Source organism: Telopea speciosissima, chromosome 2 (assembly GCF_018873765.1).
Source record: "Telopea speciosissima isolate NSW1024214 ecotype Mountain lineage chromosome 2, Tspe_v1, whole genome shotgun sequence".
In the NCBI taxonomy this organism is placed as follows: domain Eukaryota; kingdom Viridiplantae; phylum Streptophyta; class Magnoliopsida; order Proteales; family Proteaceae; genus Telopea; species Telopea speciosissima.
This window is the reverse complement of record NC_057917.1, coordinates 2,338,262-2,359,294: the sequence shown is the minus strand read 5'-3', so window position 1 is coordinate 2,359,294 and position 21,033 is coordinate 2,338,262. Positions and strand designations below refer to the sequence as shown.

Sequence of the window (21,033 nt, the reverse complement as noted above, 5' to 3'; positions counted from 1 at the left end):
TACAGCCGATATATAAAAGCTTGGGATAGGTCTCCACATCCCTTTTAATAATTTAAAAAAAAAAAAAACATTTATCAATTGGAAGAGAGGGATGGAATTAAATATGGATAAAAGTTCGATTTAAATCAAAATAAATGGAGAACTTCATAAAACCAGGTGGTGGAAGAATCGGGACCAGCTCTTTATTTCCCTCCTCATCCATGGAGAGCTTATCTGGTGGGAATATCATGTTCTCAGTTGTGCTTCATACCTAGGTACATAAAGCCTAAGTATGAAAATCCTGAAATCTTGGTTGGAGTGAACTTTGATCAAGATTTTTATCCTCTTAGTCTATATATTTATAAGTGAGAACTAAGAATTTGAGGCTAGGAAGTCTGATGGAGTTCTCCTCAATTTTAGCAACAGATGGCTTCTATATACTTCTTTTAGAAGTGAGCCAAGAATTTGAAGCTAGGAAATCTGATGGAGCTCTCATCAATTTTAGCAACAGACGGCTTGTATACACGAAAAAAAAGAAGGAACAGAAGTGTCGTCCTTTTAGCATTGTTAGAAACATGGAATAAGGGTCTCGGTATTAGCGCCTATGCTATTACCGAGAATGTGTTAAGTGGGGGTAGTTTGGACATTTTGGTCCTGTCTTTGTTTTTGGATTGCCCTATCATATATATCATTAAGAGGGGAGAATAATACGATTGATTATTCTCCCCATACTGTTGCAGTTCAGCTTTCTCTTCTTCCCTCTCTTCTTCTCCCTTTTCTCTCTTTTCTTAATCTAAGTCACTGTTGTTTACATGATATCAGAGCTTGGCTCTAAGGAATTGATTTAATTTCCTAGGACCTACTCTGTTTCTCTCGGTTCTCATTGGAATTGCGATCTGAAGATTTTCCAGGTTTGAGGTATTTTTGTGGATTTGGTTTGAAGGGGCTGCAGCACCCTATGCTGCGATTTTTGGAGGTCGTTTGAGACAAGTTACATGAAAATATAATAAGAACTAGGTCTCAAATTTTGTGGTTTATATCGATTCAGGGGTAGTTGTTGGAGTTTGATTGAAGAGAAGTTCAGTTTCAAGTTTCGATTTCGGGCAGCCTTGTTCGAATTTTTTTATTTTCCCTGGATCGATTGCTTTTGGGGTTCAATTTGTCTAGTTTGTGATTTCTGATTTCTTTTCGAAATCAGTATTTATTTCTCTTGTTGGAGGGACATTATTTGCAGCTGTAATTTATTTTGTTTGCTTGAGATGGTTGACACGAGTGGAGATTCCAAGGAGGTTGTGGCAGAGGTTATTTCGGGCTCTTCCAAATCTATCACAGAGAAGAAATTGGATGGTGTTGGTAATTTCCAGCAATGGAAGAAAATTGTCAAGGTGGTTCTAACTGGTCGTGGCCAACAGAAACATCTTACCAAGGCCAAACCAGAGGATGATGAAACATGGGAGATTGTGGATGCACGTATTCTGGGACAGATGCTGAACAGTATGGCTTCCCAGGTTGTTGACTTAGTGACCCATATCGATACTGTGAAGGTGTTATGGGATTATTTGCATATTCTGTATTCCGGACAGAAATAACTTATCTCGTATTTATGAGCTATCCCTATACGACTCAAGCGGATTGTGCTACTGCTCTACTATTCTTGGAGGTGATAGAGAGTTGCTTCCCTATTGCTGAAACTTTTTCTCGCGTTCTCCGTGTTTCTCGTAATAGTTCTCATGAACCAGTACCTATTGGTGGTGAAAGTTCAGCTCTTGTTGCCTCTAGTCATGGGCGAGGCACTGGTGGTCGTAGTGGAGGCCGCGGTGGTGGCCATGGAGGTGGAAGAGGCAGTAGTGGTGGTAATAGTGGTGGAAATAGTGGTGGTACTGGTGTTGGTTATGGTGGTGAAAATTCGGGTCCTGTGAAGACCTGCAACCATTGTGGTCGACCAAGACATATCCAACGATTTTGTTGGAAGCTTCATGGTAAACCACCACAGCAACAATATGGCAATTCAGAGACTAATACTGAGTCTTCTGTTCCATCTTCTGAAGGTAAGATGGTGAGATTGTCGGATGAGGATTATGCTCGATTCACACAGTTTCAGATATCAAAGCCCTCTACATCCTCCTCCATAGCTACTTTTGCCCAGACAGGTAATGCCACTGCATGTTTTTCATCTTCTTGCCCCTGGATAATTGATTCGGGTGATCTGATCATATGTTTGGTATGTCAGGTAATTTTTCTTCCTTTCAGTCTACTAAATCTAGTGTTACATTGGCTGATGGTTCCTTAGCCAAAGTCACTGGCATTGGTACTATCAGTCCCACCAATTCTCTGTCTTTGTCTTCTGTCCTTCATTTACCTGACTTTCCTTGTAACTTGCTTTCTGTCAGTAAAATTACTAAAGCCTATAATTATTCCATCACTTTCTTTCCTGATTCTTGAGTTTTTCATGATCTTACGACGAAGAAGACGCTTGGTAGGGGACGTGAGAAAGGGGGATTGTAACTTCTTGAGGACTCTCCTTCAGTTGCTTGTTCCGGTGTTCAGTCTCCACACCAAGTCCATTGCCGGTTGGGTCATCCGTCTTTGTAGAGTTTACAAAAGTTGGATTCTCGTTTTTGTTCTATTTCTAGTCTAGAGTGTGAGTCATGTTAGTTTGGAAAGCTCCACCGTGGTGAGTTATTCCCCTAGAGTCAATAAGCAATCTTTGAACCCTTTTTCTTTAGTGCATTCTGATGCATGGAGACCATGTCCTGTTACTTCTAAGTTGGGATTTAAATATTTTGTTACCTTTGTTGATGACTATTCTAGAGTGTTGAAATCCGTGAATCTAGCTTGTCTATGAGACAGAGGCCAAGCCTTTATTTATAACTTCAAAATATTACAAATATGGAATGATTTACTCAATCCTTACCTACCACACCTACCACATCTAACACACCTAACACATTTAACATGTGCATAATGAACCTAGACACTATAGGGACAAGGACAATATTACCTCTGATTCCCTGAACCTATATTACAACACTCCCCCTCAAGTTGGTGCATACATATCAAACATGCCCAACTTGCTAATAACAGAACAAAACAATTTACTACTTATTCCCTCAGTGAGAATATCAGCCAGTTGGTTACAAGACTGAACAAATGGAACACAAATGACTCCTTGCTCCAGCTTCTCCTTGGTAAAACGTCGATCAATTTCAACATGCTTGGTACGATCATGTTGGACCGGGTTATGGGCAATACTGATTGCTGACTTGCTGTCACAGTAGAGCCGCATAGGAAGATCAATAGCCATACCTATATCTTGAAGAAGCCCCTTGAGCCACAAAAGTTCGCAGACCCCTTATGCCATGGCCCTGAATTCTGCCTCAGCACTAGACTGAGCAACCACGGCTTGTTTCTTGCTCCTCCAAGTAGTTAAGTTTCCTCCAACATATGTACAATATCCGGATGTTGACCTTCTATCATCGGGACTGCCAGCCTTAGGCCTCTATCTAAAGATTACTGTGGGGAGAATATAAGATTCCTTTTCCAGGAGAAGACTTTAGGTACTTCAGAATTCTGTAGGTTGCCTCCATGTGAGATGAGTAAGGGTCATGCATGTACTGACTTACAACACTTACTGCAAATGTGATGTCAGGTTGGGTATGAGAGAGATATATCAACCGTCCTACTAACCTCTGATAAGTACCTTTATCCACCGGATCATCTTCCTTGCTCTTTAAGTGTGTGTTAGGTTCCAAAGGGGTATCAACAGGTTTACACCTGAGCATCCCTGTATCACTCAGAAGATCAAGAGTATACTTTCTCTGGGAAAGAGAAACCCTTAGCTGAATAAGCAACCTCTATTCCCAAGAAATATCTTAAATGCCCCAAGTCTTTGACCTCAAATTCTGAATCTCCTGTGTATCACTCCCTGTGATCACTATGTCATCCACATAGACTAGTAGAATTGTGATATGCTGTCCCACTTTCTTCACAAACAACGTGTTGTCAGCATTGCTTTGCTTATAGCCATTGGCAATCATGGCTTTGTGAAATCGACCAAACCAGGCCCTAGGTGATTGCTTTAGACCATATAAGGCCTTTTTCAATTTGCACACTTTTCCCTGGGTATTTGGAGTAGCAAAGCCAAGAGGGATTTCCATATAGACATCTTCTTCTAGCTCTCCATGTAGAAAAGCATTCTTGACATCAAGCTGTTGGAGAGTCCAGCCTTGATTTACTGCACAAGAGATGATGACTCTAACTGTGCTCATTTTTGCCACAGGAGCAAAGGTTTCCTGGTAATCGATTCCATGGGTTTGTGTGAACCCCTTTGCAACCAACCTCGCCTTGTTTCGTACTACTGACCCGTCTGAATTGTGCTTCAATACAAAGACCCATTTATAGCCAATGGGTTTCTTTCCTGGTGGAAGAACTGTCAAGTCCCAAGTTTTGTTTTTCTCCAGGGCAAGCATCTCTTCATTCATTGCTTCCTTCCATTTCTGCTCGGCTATTGCTTCCTACCAATTTTTAGGAATGGAAACAAAGGATAACGAAGAAACAAAGGCATGGAATGCAGGAGTCAAAGAATTATAAGAAACAAAATTGGAAATTGGATGCTGAGTATAGCTCCGCTTTGGGTTCCGGATAGCAATGGGAAGATCAAGATTGGGATCAGGTATAGGAATAGGCTTACCAGAGTGAGGAGCAAGACTTAGAGCAAGCGCTGATTATGTGGGAGCAGTGGTGGTGGTTTCTTTGTGCTCAGTTCCATGAGGAGGAAAGTGAGTCCCACGTGAGTATGTCTTCAATTCCTTTGATTCTCTAGACTCCCCCTGGACTATAGGCTGCTCATACTATTGTCCTTGCTCTTGTTCTTGACTGGTAATCCCATCTTCTAATTCAACTGACACATCCTCTATAGTAGGCATATTTACATCTAGAGGAGCAATCAAAGGTACATCATCATCATCTGGAATCTCCCTCTGAAGAGGTACCGGTGGTGCACAATAAGCTTCAGACTCCCGAAAGACAACATCCATTGTTACAAATGTTTTTCTCGTAGGGGGGTGGTAACACTTGTACCCTTTTTGGGTAGCAGAATAACCCAGAAAGACACACCGAAGACCTTTGGGGTCAAATTTCCCATGAATATGATGGTTTCGGGCAAACACCACACAACCAAAAATTTTGGGATCAACAACAAAATTAGACGAACCCAATAATACCTCCAATGGGCAGCGACCATCAATGACTCGGGAAGGAAGACAGTTGATCAGGTATGTAGTTGTAAGAATAGCATCACCCCAGAAACGTGTGGGAACATGCATGGCAAACATAAGTGAGTGAGCAACCTCCAACAAGTGTTGTTCTTACGCTCAACTACACCATTCTGAGCCGGAGTATCAACACAAGATGTCTGATGGATAATACCATGAGTGTCCAAGTAAGTGCGAAGAGCGCCATCCATGTATTCCTTGCCATTGTCAGACCATAAAATCTTCACCATGGCATTAAATTGTGTTTGAACCATCTTATGAAACAGACGGAAACAAGTAAAAACATTGCTCTTGCTATGCATCAAATATACCCATGTGGTGCGACTAAAACAATCAATAAAAGTAACAAACCATCTAAAACCAGAAGTAGAAACACATCGGGCTGCTCCCCACACATCAGAATGAATTTATCCAAATGGTGTCATACTTCTTTTGTCATAAATAGGGTAAACATTCCAAGTTTGCTTCGCTAAAGTGCAAGCATCGCATGAAAAATTGTTTGGATTACATTGCTTAAATAAGCTAGGAAATAAAGTAGATAAAACTTGCAATGGTGGGTGCCCCAAATGGCAATGCCACTTATTTAATTCCAATAACACAGATGTAGAAGCAGAAGAGGACGGCTAAGAAGTCAAAGCTGTCGGCGAACTGTAAAGCACATATAAACCACCAACCACCTTACCACATGTAATCGTATGACCCGTTACCAAGTCCTGGAATAAACAATGATTGGGAAAATAATTACTTTGCAGTTTAAGTCCCTAGTTAAACAACTAATGGATAATAAATTAGTAGAGAATTTAGGAACATGCAACACAGAGGAAAGACAAAGAGAAGGAGTGCATTGAACAGACTGCTTGCCAGAAATTGGCAAGAGAGACCCATCAGCAACCCAAACTTTATTATGACCAGATAAAGGAGAATAATTGAAGAAAAGGGAGGAAGAACCTGTCACATGATCGGTTGCACCAGAGTCAATAACCCAAGAGTCAAGTATGACCGAGGTGCAATTCCCACCAAATGAAATACCTGAAGAGTGAGGCGTAGTGGAATCTAATGGCAAGGAAACAGCAGAAGCAGCCAAAGGAAGAGGCCCGGAAGAAGAGGTGTCCAGCCGAGTCATCATAGTCCGGAGATGCTGAAGTTCTTCAACCACTTGGGAAAGAGACAGATCAGTAGTTGCCTGCTCCTCAGTATATGCCTGGTTTGCCTAGGCATTATTGGATCGATTGGAGCCACCCCTCCCAAGCCCACGGGTATTTGTTAGGCGACCATGAAGCTTCCAGCAACGATCCTTGGTATGCCATTCCTTCCCACAATGATCACATTTAATAGGAGGGCGATCACTAGTAACACCAGAACTGCGGAAAGAATTACCACGAGAAGTAGGTTGAGAACTAGAAAGTAGGGCCGATTGTTCCTGAGTGACAGGAGTAATCATGGCTGTCCAACGAGTATCTTCGGCTGCAAAAATCACATAGGCCTGCTCAAGAGTTGGTAGGAGATCACGATTCAGAATATTGGCCCGGATCTGATCAAATTCAATGTTGAGACCAGCCAAAAAATCAAACACCCGTAAGCCATCTTCCCACTTTCGGAAAGCAGTGGTGTCAACGTCACAAGTGGCAGTGAAGGTCCTCAAAAAATCAAGCTGCTGCCACATTGTGCACATTTTATTGTAATACTGAGAGAGGGTCAACTCTAATTGCTTGGTGGAGTGGAGTTTCTGACGAAGTTCATAACACTGGGCAGCATTGCCCACTTGAGAGTAGGTGTCATGGGCTGTCTTCCAGATCTTGGCAGCCGAATCAAGTAAAAGGTAGCGTCCGGCAATCTCTTGGTCCATGGAGTTGACCAGATACGACATAACCAGAAAATTAAAATTCACCCACCTATCTTGCGCAGCTCCAGTTTCAATAGGCCTGAGGTGATGTAGCCAGAGAGATCACGGGAACCGATAGCAAACAAACAAGAACGAGACTATAACAGGTAATTGGCCCCATTTAATTTAATAGGGCTGGCAGGAAACGGAACAAAATCACGCTGTGATGTGCCGTCAACGCCAGAAGAGGCTGATGTGATCTCAGAAGTGTCAGGCATTGTTGCTGGTCGAAGATAAGTTGTCAACAACCAAAAAAATCTGCAAAAAAATTACTGCATAAACCTAATAAAAAGCTGCAGAAAAAATTGCTGCATTGATCTTAAAATCCTGCAGGATAAAAGGCCCTTGGTGGGAGTCAACTTACCACCAAGGGGGCAAAAATAGATTGGCAAGGTTGGGAAAAGCTCCCGCGAGAAGGAAGAAGAGAGAGGTCGCGGGAGAGTAGCGGAGGGGTGTGAGGGTTGGCGGAGGCTGGCGGAAGTGTAGGAGGCTGGCGGAGGGTGGGGGTGCTGCTAGCAGTAGATCACAACGGTCCCATATTCCCGGATTATTTTTGGCTCTGATATCATGTAGAAATCCGTGAATCTGGTTTGTCTATGAGACAAAGACCAAGCCTTTATTTATAACTTCAGAATATTACAAATATGGAATGATTTACTCAATCCTTACCTACCACACCTACCACACCTAACACATTTAACATGTGCATAATGAACTTAGACACTATAGGGACAAGGACAATATTACCCCTGAACCTATATTACAACATAGAGTCACCTGGATTTATTTAATGAAGCATCATTCTGAATTATTTGCAATTTTCCGTACTTTTGTTAATGAAATTCAGAATCAATTCAATACCAATATTCGTGTTTTGCGTAGTGATAATGCACGAGAGTATTTTTCAGCACCTTTTAACTCCTTTATGGCTGACCGTGGTATGTTACATCAGTCTTCTTGTTCAGCCATGCCCCAACAGAACGGTGTGGCTAAACAGAAGAATAGACATCTCATGGAGGTGACCCGTTCCATCCTTTTTGAAATAAAAGTCCCAAAAATATTTTGGGCTAATGCTGTTTTGACTGCTTGCTTTGTTATAAATCGTATGCCATCTTCTGTTTTGCAAGGGGGGATTCCTCATTCTCTTTTATTTCCCGCTGAACCACTTTTTGTTACTACCTCGCATTTTTGGCTGTGTTTGCTTTATTCGTGATCATCGTCCAGGGCTGTCCAACTTTAGATCCCAAAGCCATTAAGTGTATTTTCTTGGGACATTCCCGGACTCAAAAAGGTTATCGGTGTTATTCACCCCTTCTTCAAAAATATTTTGTCAGTGCCAATGTTTCCTTTTTGGAGTCCAGCTCCTATAGTAATGACTTTCTTGTTCTTTCTGAATTGGATGATGAGATTCCTTTATATGTGATTCAGCGGTCTGTCTCACAGGTTCCTAAGGCTGCAGTTTTATCACCGCCACCTCCACCTCCACCTCCACCTGTTCGACCAGCAGCTCCTCCGGTTCGGTTCACTTTTGTTCGCCATCCTTGTGGTGATGCAGCATCCCCGGCCTCTACTGTTCCTCTGACATCTAATTTGTCTACAGATCCAGCTCCTCAGTTAAGTGTTCCTCCTTCTGATCTGAATATTCCTATTGCTCATCGTAAGGGTGTTCCTAGTTGTACTAAACATCCTTCGTCTCACATTGTACCTTATGCTGGTTTGTCTGCTAGCTTCTCATCTTATCTCTCTACTATTGAGTCATATCCCACACCTAAGTCTATTTCAGAGGCATTATCACATTCTGGCTGGAGGACAACTATGGAGGATGAATTGTCTGCTTTGGTTGAAAATCACACTTAGGATTTGGTGCCTTTACCTACTGGTGCAAAGGCGGTTGGTTGTTGGTGGGTGTATGTTGTGAAGGTGAATCCAGATGGCTCCTTGGCTCGTTTGAAGGCACGATTGGGTGCCAAAGGTTATACACAGGTTTATGGGGTTGATTACCTTGATACTTTTTCTCTAGTGGCCAAGCTTGCATCTGTTCGCCTGTTGATTTCCCTTGCGGCCTCTCATCACTGGCCTCTTTTTCAGTTGGATGTGAAGAACACATTTCTTCATGGTGACCTCCATGAGGAAGTTTATATGGAGCAACCTTCGACGTTTGTTGCTCAAGGGGAGTCTAGTCTAGTTTGCAAACTCAAGAAATCGTTGTATGGTCTGAAGCAATCCCCTAAAGTCTAGTTTGGGAAGTTTTTTGATGTGGTTTTGGAGTTTGGGCTAACTCAATGTGGTAGTGATCATTCGGTGTTCTACCGGCATAGCACGGCTGGCAGGTTATTTTTGGTTGTATATGTTGGTGATATAGTCATCATTGGTGATGATACGGAAGGCATTAATCAACTGAAAATACATTTGCAGCATAAGTATCAGACCAAGGATCTTGGCAAGTTGAAATATTTCCTTGGCGTTGAGGTTGCTCAGTCTAGCAAAGGTATTTCTCTTTCCCAGAGAAAAAAATGTTCTTGACCTGCTTACAGAAATAGATATGCTTGAGTTAAAACCTTTGGATACTCCAATGGACCCGAATTTGAAGTTGACAGGCGAAGGTGGTGATATTCTTGATGATCCAGAAAAATATCGAAGACTTGTTGGGAAGTTGAACTATCCAACTGTGACTCGACCGGATATTGCGTTTCCAGTCAATGTAGTGAGTAAGTTTCTGTCCTCTCCAAGGACGTCGCATTGGGATGCTGTGATTCGGATTTTGAGATACCTCAAGAAGGCTCCAGGCAGTGGTCTGCTCTACACTAACCATGGTCATGGACGTGTTGACAAGTTTTGTGATGCTGATTGGGCCGGGTATCCCGTGGATAGGAGATCTACTACTGGATATTGTGTCTTTGTGGGAGGAAATTTGGTGTCTGGAAGAGCAAGAAACAGCCAGTAGTAGCCAGATCTAGTGTAGAGTCAGAATATCGAGCTATGGCCCAAGTTACTAGTGAGTTGATGTGGATGAAGCAGTTGTTGGCTGAGTTGAAGTTTGTAGACAAGTCACCTATACAGCTATGGTGTGACAATCAAGCTGCTATCCACATTTGCTTCCAACCCTGTGTTCCATGAGAGGACAAAACACATAGAGGTTGACTGTCATTTTGTTCAAGAGAAGCTACAAGAAGGTCTTATTGCTCCACAACATGTTCGTATAGGAGAGCAACTTGTTGATGTTTTTACGAAGTCTTTGGGGAGTATAAGAATAGATTATATTTGTAACAAGCTGGGCATGATTATCATATATGCTCCAGCTTGAGGAGGAGTGTTAGAAACATGGAATAAGGGTCTCGGTATTAGTGCCTGTGCTAATACCATGAATGTGTTTTTTTTTTTTGGTTGTATAAAAAATCCATTACCAAAGGAAGAAAAAAGAAAGAACAGGAGGCCCCAAGAGGGGAAAAGAAAGAAAGAAAAAAAAGGAAGCCCAACCCCAGCTTAGCTGGAGTGGTCCAAAGCAACAAAAGAAACATTATGAAGGCCCCAGGAATCAACAATAAGCCTGTTCCTAGGGGTATCTAAGCACTGGGAAGAAGCCACAGAGGATATCTTTGCAGAGATCTCGAAGGAGATGGAATCCCAAATCTGCCTGTAAGATCTAGAGGTGGAGGTCCATTTCCTGACATTGCGCTCCATCCAAATGTGGTTTAGGGTTGCACAAAAAGCCAATCTGCTCACACAGTCACAGAGGGAAGAGCCTGCAAAGCACTTGGCAATCCACTGCCATTCTCTGGGAAAGGGCCGGATACGTCTCTGAGTAGGCCAGCACTTGAAGAAGATGCCTTTCCAGATAGCTTTAGTGGTGGGGCACTCAAAGAAAAGGTGATTCAGATCTTCATCATTGTTCCAGCAAAGACAACAAGTAGGAGACACAAGGATCTGCCGGCTGCGAAGAAAAACCTGAGTTGGGAGGCAATTGTTGAAGATTCTCCAAGCAGTGAAGCTGTGCCGAGGGATGTGGTGTTTGAACCAAATGAGCTTGTACCAGGGGACCACCGGGACTTTTAAGCAAATGTAGTTCCAGGCCACTTTGGAAGAAAATACACATGGCTTGTCTGTTGACCAAGTAACGCAATCACCCCTTGTCCTCTGCCTTCTGGAAATAGATGGGAGATCATTCCAAAAAGTGGCAAGAGCAAGGGTAGGGGGGGGGGGGAGTCCAGCCGTCTGAATAAAGGATGTCTGCCACCAAGGAGAGCCTATGGAGACCTGAGGCATAGATGGTTCTCGGGGTGACCAAGTGAAGAAGAATTCCCCTCGGGTGCCAATAGTCCAGCCAAAGAAAAGTAGAGCCTCCATCTCCAATCTGGGAGCGAATGGCCTGGTGAACCAGCTGGCGGCAAGAGAGGATTTTGCGCTAGACCCAAGAGGCTTCAGAAGAAAGAGTGGCAGTCCAAATGGAGTTCTGGCGCAAAGGCCCAGAGTAGATCCAATCCACCCAAATGCTTTTCTTCTTTGAGGCAACCTTCCAGAGAAGCTTAATGATGCCGGCTGTATTAACTTCTTTGATCCTTCTAATGCCTAACCCTTCTGATGCCTAACCCTCCTTCTTTCTTTGGAAGGCACACTGCTGCCCAGCTGAGAGGATGAAGGTACCGAGAGGAGTCTGAACCCTTCCAGAGAAAAGAAGCCATGAGAGCTTCTAAGGACTTGATAATGGACTGGGGAAGGGCAAAGGAGCCCGACCAGTAGATGTGCGAAGCCTCCAGAACTGATCTAATAAGAACCAATCTTCCTGCATAGGAGAGAAGCTTGCCTTTCCAAAGCTGAAGTCTTTTCCGGATCAGATCTAGCATGGGGCTGCAGTGATGGGCAGTGAGCCTAGCTGGAATGAGGGGGAGCCCTAAGTACTTGACCGGCAGCCTGCCTTAAGAGAAGCCAGCTTGATCAAGGAAGGCAGCTTTTCTAGACTCAGGAACCCCAGCAAAAAAGATCAGGACTTAGCAGGGTTGATGCGGAGACCTGAGAGCTCTTTGAAGTGCTGCAGACAAAATAGGATAGACTCCGAGGAGGAGAAGGAGGCCTTTGAAAAAATCATCAGGTCATCAGCAAAGGCCAGATGAGTAAGCTTGAGCGCTTTACACTTGGGCATAGGGGCAATAAGCTGCTGACCAGTACTAATCTGAATTTCCCTGGAGAGGATTTCCAAGGCTAAAGTGAGCAAGTATGGGGAGAGAGGGCAGCCTTGTCTGATCCCCACAGAAGCTCCAAAAAAGCCGGATGGGCTGCCATTCACCAAAACTGAGAATTTTGGAGAGGAGATACAGGCATAAATCCAGTTGGTGAAGATTGCAGGAAACCCCATCTTAGTCATGACCTGAGAGATGAAGTCCCACCTCAAAGAATCAAAAGCCTTGTGGATGTCAATCTTCAGAAGGAGAGAGGGAGAGTAATTCTTCCTGTCAAATCCTCGAACAATGTCATGACAAAGAAGAATGTTGTCGGAGATGTTCCTGCCAGGGATGAAAGCAGTTTGGTTGTCACTAACCAGAAGATCAACAACATTTTTGAGCCTACTAGCAAGGATCTTGGCAATAAACGTGTAGAGCAGGTTGCACAAGTGGGCGTAGTTTGGACATTTTGGTCCTCTCTTTGTTTTTGGATTGCCCTATCATATCTATCATTAAGAGGGGAGAATAATACGATTGATTATTCTCCCCAAACTGTTGCAGTTCAGCTTTCTCTTCTTCATCTCCCTTTTCTCTCTTTCCTTAATCTAAATCACTGTTATTTACATGCATAAATAAGTCAACACTATTACATGTCTCCCTTCAGAGAAGTAGAGTTCTGATTGGCATTTGTTAGTTCTTCTCAAAAGGATTTGGCAAAAGTAAATACACCTGTATTATATAGGAGATTTGCGTGGTCAATATGGTATAATGATGCCTTCATATACAACTTTTTATCTGTTTATTTCATTAGTAAAGGGGGTGACCATTGTACACAGTTTTGTGTCCCCTTAAAGGTAAAGGAATCCAAGAGCACTCTAACAACAATAAACCAAAAAAATAGCAAGATGCGAGAGAGGGAAACACTGATACTAACCTGAATGAGATGCACAATAAGCACCACAACACTCCAATGTGTTCCCCCCTGAATATAGGAAATGATTTTTATATACATACAAACAAGTAGATGATTTTGCACCTGGAGACCATTTTCCATTCTTCTGACATCTATCTGAAACACAGAAGGTCTGAAGGTCCCATTATTTAAAATATTCAGATCTACTACCATTATACAGTATCTCTTTTTTTTTGGTGGTGGGGTGTGTTGGGGGGGGGGGGGGAGGAAAGGTGGGGAGAATAAACATAAAATAGCTCCTAAATATTTAGCGACATTTAGAGCTTGGTGGGTCCCTAGGATAGGACGACCTGCACCAGTCTCGTAAAAATCCAGCCCAAAATGAGCACAAGAGAAATGGTTCAAAGTTTAATCCAAGGCTTCATAAAATGATAAAATTACATATTCACTACAGAGGGCAATGGATATAAACATATGGATACATTTTTGCATTAATCAGCCATTTTCTCCACTCATTTGGGCTGCAATTTTACCAACACTTGAAGTCCTCTAATCACATTGACCCACACAACATGGCAGATTGTAAGCCAAACATTAGTAGGCACATGAAGATAGATATAGAGACAGAAGGAGAGAGAGAGAGAGAGAGAGAGAGAGAAGTTGAAGACTTGCCTCCACAACCGTAAATATAATTTCTATTCTACATCAGAAATGGTGAGTCGATAGTTGTTTGACGAAGAACTTCAGAACTTCGATCGAGGCCATGAGATGCCACCTTGCAAGCAACATAAAAGAAAATGGGATATATAATTGAAGAAATCAAGCAATAGAGACCAAGCGAAAGAGCTTTCTAGTAAGTCAATGAATGGTGCCACCTAGCACACAAGATAAAAGACCTTGGGATATATACTTGAAGAAGTCAAGCAATAGTGATCATACAAGCAAAAGAGCTTTCTAGTAAATCAACATTGACTGACAGCGTCAATTTGAAACCATCAAATCATTACAGCAAATTATATACACAAATGCCTAAGGTGAAAGGCCGATTACTCACCATATGCGTAAGAGCAGTATAGCGTTCCTCGTTCAAATACAATGGCTTCCCTCTTAGCATTTCTATATCCTGTAATCCCCAAAAAATATATATATGTTAAGCCAAGAAGAAGTCGGCAAAAAGGGCTGACCAAGCAACTCATATTTTGGTTCATCTTTCAACTATGACATAGCTTTTGACCACAAACATGTGATAGAACATAATGATCTCAATACAACATATGCCAACTCCATTCTCTCATGAACTTTATTAGAACTTCGATGAAGAGTTCATATATGGTTTAAGTCACTTAACTTTGCTACTGGCTCCCAGCTACCTGGGGCCAGGGCACCTAGATGGAATTGGCTATCATATCTACCAGCCTGCTCTGTTCATAAACATTGTTTTGGTTACATGCTGATGGAAGATGACTCTTCTACTGTCACCACACAGGAAAGACCGCCTCGCTTTAATTTTCCCAATCCAGTTCTTGTTTCAAGTTTGAAAGAAACAAGCAGGCAATCATTTCCTGCACAGTCCACTTAGGGAGGCTTTTCCTATATGGCCCTACATCTGCCATGCACCAAATCAGGAAGGGCCCAAATTCCTTGGACAGAGACAGCCCAGGGACCCTGCTCACATGTCAATCTTCGGTCGTAACAGAATTGCCACAATGAAACGATAAAGCTTTAAAGATTCAATAATAACAATAAAAAATTCAAAACAAATAGTTGGAAAAAAATGGATGGCTGCTGAAAATACAACGGATAATGTCAGTATTGCAGTTGTACGAATGAATTTAGCTTTCAAATTTAAAAGTCAGCCTATCCAAACCCTACCTAATACCAGCATTAAAATTGGCACATTACCCTTCCACACAGCACAAACAGGGTGGGTTGTATAGGAGGGGGCCCTACGTGGATTGTGCAGAAGACCTCTTGCCCAAGAAATTTCTACCATCTTCTTCCATCTCAACATTTTTCAACTCCTTCCCAACATTCTTACGGTCTCATGACACCACATTTAGCTGTGGGCTTTCCCTTTGCAGAGTACAGAAAACCTAATGCAAAATGGCACCCCAAACCATCACAAATTCTCAAATTCCTTAAAAGCTTGGAAAACTGCAAGAGCAAAATAGGGTCTTCAAGAACATTCAATATAAAAGCATAAACCCGGCCTGAACCCGACCTGTCTCCTGCTATCTTGGTCTAATCACCCTACGCCACAACCCACAAACCCCTAGGTTCCTTGGAAAACCACCATAACCATTTGCCTAAAAGTCTCAACAGTTCCCCAACTCCAACCCCCATTTTGTAGAGAGTTCTATGGATTTGTTGATTTTGTTCCCCTTAGATCCCTAGGTTCCCATAAAAACTCTCTTTAAATTTTTTCACCGTTTGCACACATTAATAGGGCCCTTGAAGATGGAGCATTAACACAAAGGAAGATTACCCATTGTTTACTTGATTAAGATAATTCTTAATCCCAGTGAAATGCAATTTCTCTTCCATTTTTCTAGCCTCTTTGAAGCAGGAGCATGATCACCACCATTGAATGTGGCTTGATCCTCTATTTTGGACCTTTGATTTGTATATTTGTATCTTGGTTGGATTGTAATAATATAGACTAGATACATAAGATAGTCTTTTAAAGCTGTAATGTAGGAGCTTTATTTTTACACAACTTGTGGGGCCCATTTGAAAGAGTTTAGAGCTTGCGGTTATGAATTAAGGAGTCTGCCCTTTTATGTCTGTGATAGGGAGCAGTTTCCTTTTTCAATTAGTCTTTATTTCTTTATTATTAAAATGTCGGAGTCAACTAGGGACTTTCTAAGATAGCCTGTGGCTTTATTTGGATCGAGTCAGCTTTATACAAGGTTCGAGGTCTCGGTATCTCAACTGGTTTTGGTCAGCCAAAAAACCAGTTTTCTCAGTAACTCGGCAAGATCTCGGTCGAGGTGGTGCATTTTTTATTCAAATCTCGGCCCTTGGTTTCGGTGGCCATATGACCTAATTAGGTCATGAAACTTGCAGGACAGCCTATTTTAAACCCTATAGACATGGTGGAACCCTTAATTTTTTAAAAACCACAACCCAAATGGTAGTTTGACTTAGGACCCTAGGTTGGTACTGTACGCTGTATATCTATACATACTGATATGACGTATTCCACACAATCTTTAGTATTAGAACACATATAATTCAAGTAGAACAACTTAAATAAGCAATAGGAATGAAAAGACATCGAATTATGAACCATTTCATAAATCATACATCTAACATTGTTTGTTATATAGAGTCAAATATATTTTGAGTCAAGATTAACAATACAAGCCAACAATTACCAAGTACCAAGTCACCCCTATCCTTATATGCTCATCCTAATATTGAACGAGTGTTAGGCCTTCAAGATCAAATCTCCTCCAAGGAAGGTTGTTGGGCAGCAAATCTCCTCCAAATGTTGTTCTTGAGCATCAAATCTAAGTGTTCAAATCTTTTTTTTGGTAACATTTAGAGCAAATAAGTGATTTGGAGCTGTTCTCCTCACAAACTGGCGAAACCAGTCGAGTTTACCAAAAATAGGTCAAAAATTCGACCCAGAAAAGCAGAAACATGGTATTTATATAACTGACTTTGTGACATTTCGGTGAGATACGAAATTTTGACCGAGAAAATGTGCTCTTTTTATTTTGCACCCTATCTCGACTCGACCTGAATTGAATCCGAGAAAATTGCAGAGAACTTGGCAGCAAGACCTCAAAAACTGGTTTTATAAATATGTAAAGGCTAAACAGCCCTCCTTACGATTTCTAACTATGGAACGGAGTTTTTTTCCACCCAAAAAGTAAGCTGTGTGCTCCCCCCCCCCCAAAACAATCTCTCTCTCTCTCTCCCCTCCCCTCCCCACGATTTTACTTTCTTCTCCTTCTCTTCCATCGATCAGAACCCACCAGCAGCAGATCATTCATTCGATCTGCATCTCTTGTTCATCCTCTCTCGAATAGGTTCAAAAGATTTTCAGATTTCATTATGAGGAAAGACTGAGGTTTTTGAGCAGCCCGTTTTTACTTCGGATTATAACAGCTTATCCTTCTAATATTGATCCCAATAAAATGTAATTCCTCCAATATCTCTTGTCATCTAGACATCCTGCACAATTTGCATTAGTGAAAGCCTCAACATGCAAGTGACCGTAAGGAGAGAAAAGAACTTTTCCAGGAGCAAACTTCAAATATCTCAAGATTCTATATGCTGCCTCTAGATGAGTTGAGTGAGGATCGTGCATATATTGACTATTAGATGAGTATTAAGCTTGAACGGAGTATCTGTAGGTTTACACCCCAACATTCATGTGTCTGATAAGAGAGCAAGTGTACACTTCTGTTGAGAGAGGAGAATATCTTGAGCTGAATGAGCAACCATGATCCCAAGAAAATATCTCAGCTTTCCCAGGTCCTTGATCCCAAATTCCGTTCCCAAATAGGTCTTCAGTCTAGACATTTCATCAACATCACTCCCAGTGATTACAATGTCATCTACATAGACGATCAAGACTATAATATGTTGACCCCATGACTCTATGGAAACGACCGAACCAAGCTCTTGAGGACTGTTTTAGATCATATAAAACCCTCTTTAGTCTACACACTTTGCCTTGGGTTTGCTGAGGTAGGAAATCTAGAAGGGATGTCCATATATACCTCCTCTTCAAGCTCTCCGTGGAGAAAAATGTTAACAAAACCAGAAATAGAGGAATGCTTGAATGATCGATGTGATCAGCCAAGCCATATATTTATAACTTAAAAAATTACATCACGGTAACAAATATACCCCTGCTATAGCAGACATAGCTAGGAAGTACATAAAAACATAAAATAAAACACCAAAATGACCAAAATACCGTGGCGGTATTCTGGTGTACATTATTCAACACTCCCCCTCAAGTTGGAGCAAAGATGTCGATCATGCCCAACTTGACTAGATTAGGATGAAATAATTTCCCAAACAATCCATCTTCTAGCTTTTTCTTGATGAAATGTCTATCCACCTCAACATGTTTGGTACGATCATGCTGTACTGGGTTGTGTGCTATGCTGATTGCAGCCTTGTTGTCAGAGTACAACATCATAGGAAGACGAATAGGGACACCAAGATCTTGTAGCAAACCTTTGAGCCAGAGTAACTCACAAATACCTTGTGCCATAGCTCGAAACTCCGCTTCAACACTAGAACGAATAACTACATTTTGCTTCTTGTTATGCCACGTGACAAGATTTCCACCTACAAAGGAGCAATACCCAGAGATAGACTTGCGATTCGCAGAACCAACCCAATCAGCATCAGTGTATGCCTCTATCCGTAGGTGACCATGTGCAGACAAAAGAATGCCTTTTCCAGGAGATGACTTCAGATAGTGCAAGATACGAAGAACAGCTTCCATATGAGAAGAGTAGGGATCATGCATGAACTGACTCACAGTACTCACGGCGACAGCAATGTCAGGACGAGTGTGTGAGAGATAAATCAGCTTCCCTACAAGTCTTTGGTACTGGCCTTTATCAACAAGCTCACCCTCTTTTTCCATGAGCCAAACAGTAGGGTCCATAGGAATATCTGAAAGATGGCAGCCTAACAACCCGGTTTCAGCCAATAAGTCTAGGACATACTTCCCCTGGGAGAGAAAAATGCCTGTAGAAGATCTGGCCACCTTAATCCGAAGAAAGTATCGTAGTTTCTCTAGATCTTTAATCTCAAATTCTTGTCCAAGGAAGGTCTTCAACCGTCTGATCTCATCACCATCATTGCCAGTAACCACTATGTCATCAACGTAGACTATAAGAACAGTGAGTTTTTCATCAACCCTCTTTATAAAGAGTGTGTGATCAGCATTACTCTGCTTATAGCCTACAGAAATCATGGCCTTATGGAACCAGCTAAACCATGCTCAAGGTAAAAGCTTCAGCCCATATAGTAAAAACTTCAGCCTACACACTTTTCCTTGGTTTTTGTCACAAGAGAACCCTGGTGGAATGTCCATATACACCTCCTCATCCAATGTTCCATTTAGGAAGGCATTTTTTACATCTAGCTGCTGCAAATCCCATCCAAAGTTGACTGCACAGGATAATAACACACGAACAGTATTAAGCTTCGCAACAGGTGCAAAGGTTTCCTGGTAATCAATGCTGTATGTCTGAGTGAACCCCTAGGCCACGAGTCGTGCCTTATACCTATCCACAGTGCCATCCAACTTTTGTTTCACCACAAACACCCATTTACATCCAACAGTTTTCTTCCCAAGTGGAAGAACCACAAGCTCCCATGTGTTATTTTTCTTCAAGGCCTCCATTTCTTCCATCATTGTTGCCTTCCACTTTCCATCTGATAGAGCTTCCTGCCAATTGTTAGGAATACGAACAGAAGAAAGAGAAGAAACAAAAAGCACGAAAGGATGGGGAAAGAGAGTCATAAGAAACCACATGAGATATGGGATGCTGAGTGCAAATCCTGACACCTTTGCGAAGAGCAATAGGTAACTCAGGAGAAGAAACATTACCAGGTGGAGAGGCAAGTTCTGGATCCAGGTTCGGCAATTGGATGGGTACTAGAGCAACAATTGATTAAACCTGCTTATTTTTCCTTGCATAGGTCTTCACAGTACTATCATCAATCCTCCTTTGAAATTTACTAATAGTCCTCGGGACAGGAGTCTGGACTGGGGTAGTTTGCTCCCCCGGAATAGAGATGGTCTCCCTCTGTATAGGGACCTCTCCCCCTGACTCAGGGGGAGTATTAGGAGCAAGCCGAACTGGTTCAGACTCATTGTGAACAGACTGGAGTAGAGGTGGAGAGTCTATAGTCAGCACATCTTCACTAACACTCTCCCCCTGAAGAGGTGGGGACACATAATATGAAACACTCTCATGAAAAACAACATCCATGTTGACGAAAGTCCGGCGGGATGGAGGGTCATAACATTGGTACCCCTTTTGTGTAGCAAAGTAACCTAAGAAAATGCAACGGAGACTACGTGGTTCAAGTTTACCAGGGACCTTGTATCCTTGACATAACAAACGCAGCCAAATACCTTAGGGGGGACTATAAAGGAAGAAGAGCCAAGTAATAGCTCAACAGGGGGTCTGGAATGAAGAACCCGACTGGCCAACTTATTAATTAAATAGGGTGCAGTAAGGACAGCATCCCCCCAATAAAGGGAAGGGACATTGCGAGCAAACAAAAGAGCTCTAGCTACCTCCAAGAGATGGCGGTTTTTCCTCTCAGCCACACCATTTTGGGCTAGAGTATTAACACAGCTGGTCTGATTGAGGATTCCATCGGCAGCAAGGTATTTTTGGAACTGACCTTCCATATACTCTGTCCCATTGTCACTGCTCAAAATTTAAAGAGTGGCATTAAATTAGGTCTTAACCAACTAGTGAAAATGCTGAAAACATGAAAAGCTTCATTTTTTGTGTGCATAAGGTAGACCCAAGTGAACCTAGAATAGCAGTCAATAAAAGTTACATACCACTGATGACCAGAAAGAGAAACTTTTCTACTAAGACCCCACACATCAGTATGAACAACATGAAATAAGGAAGAAGATCTTTTATTAGAAATGGGATAATTTGAACGTGTCTGTTTAGCCGAGACACAAGGTTCACAAAAAAACTCTTCCTTATTACAATCTTTAACTAATGCTGGAAATAAAGTGGATAAAGTACCTAAAGGGGGATGTCCTAGTCTAGAGTGTCATTTGTGTAATTCAGAAGAGAAAGCTGCTGGGTGACAGAGCCT

The 21,033-nt window shown here is 42.1% G+C and overlaps 2 protein-coding genes across 5 annotated transcripts in view; both read right to left on the bottom strand.

Annotated features, from left to right (window-relative positions):
* LOC122653056 (E3 ubiquitin-protein ligase PRT6-like) overlaps positions 1 to 21,033 on the bottom strand; it is a 110,399-nt gene that overhangs the window by 1,800 nt on the left and 87,566 nt on the right. The window contains exons 16-18 of one of the 4 annotated variants that reach the window (XR_006331695.1): positions 14,258 to 14,326; positions 13,876 to 13,978; positions 13,225 to 13,273 (exon numbers count right to left, since the gene is read on the bottom strand). Coding sequence is in view for 3 of the 4 variants with exons in the window: in XM_043846988.1 (XP_043702923.1) it covers positions 13,904 to 13,978; positions 14,258 to 14,326 (144 nt within the window). In the remaining variant the exon portion in view is untranslated. Of the gene's footprint in view, positions 1 to 13,066; positions 13,274 to 13,313; positions 13,360 to 13,875; positions 13,979 to 14,257; positions 14,327 to 21,033 lie in introns of those variants that run through there. The other 3 variants (XM_043846986.1, XM_043846989.1, XM_043846988.1) reach the window with 3 other exon arrangements.
* LOC122653277 lies at positions 6,463 to 7,119 on the bottom strand. The gene has a single exon (XM_043847252.1). The coding sequence runs from the start codon at positions 7,117 to 7,119 to the stop codon at positions 6,463 to 6,465; it is 657 nt and encodes a 218-aa protein (XP_043703187.1).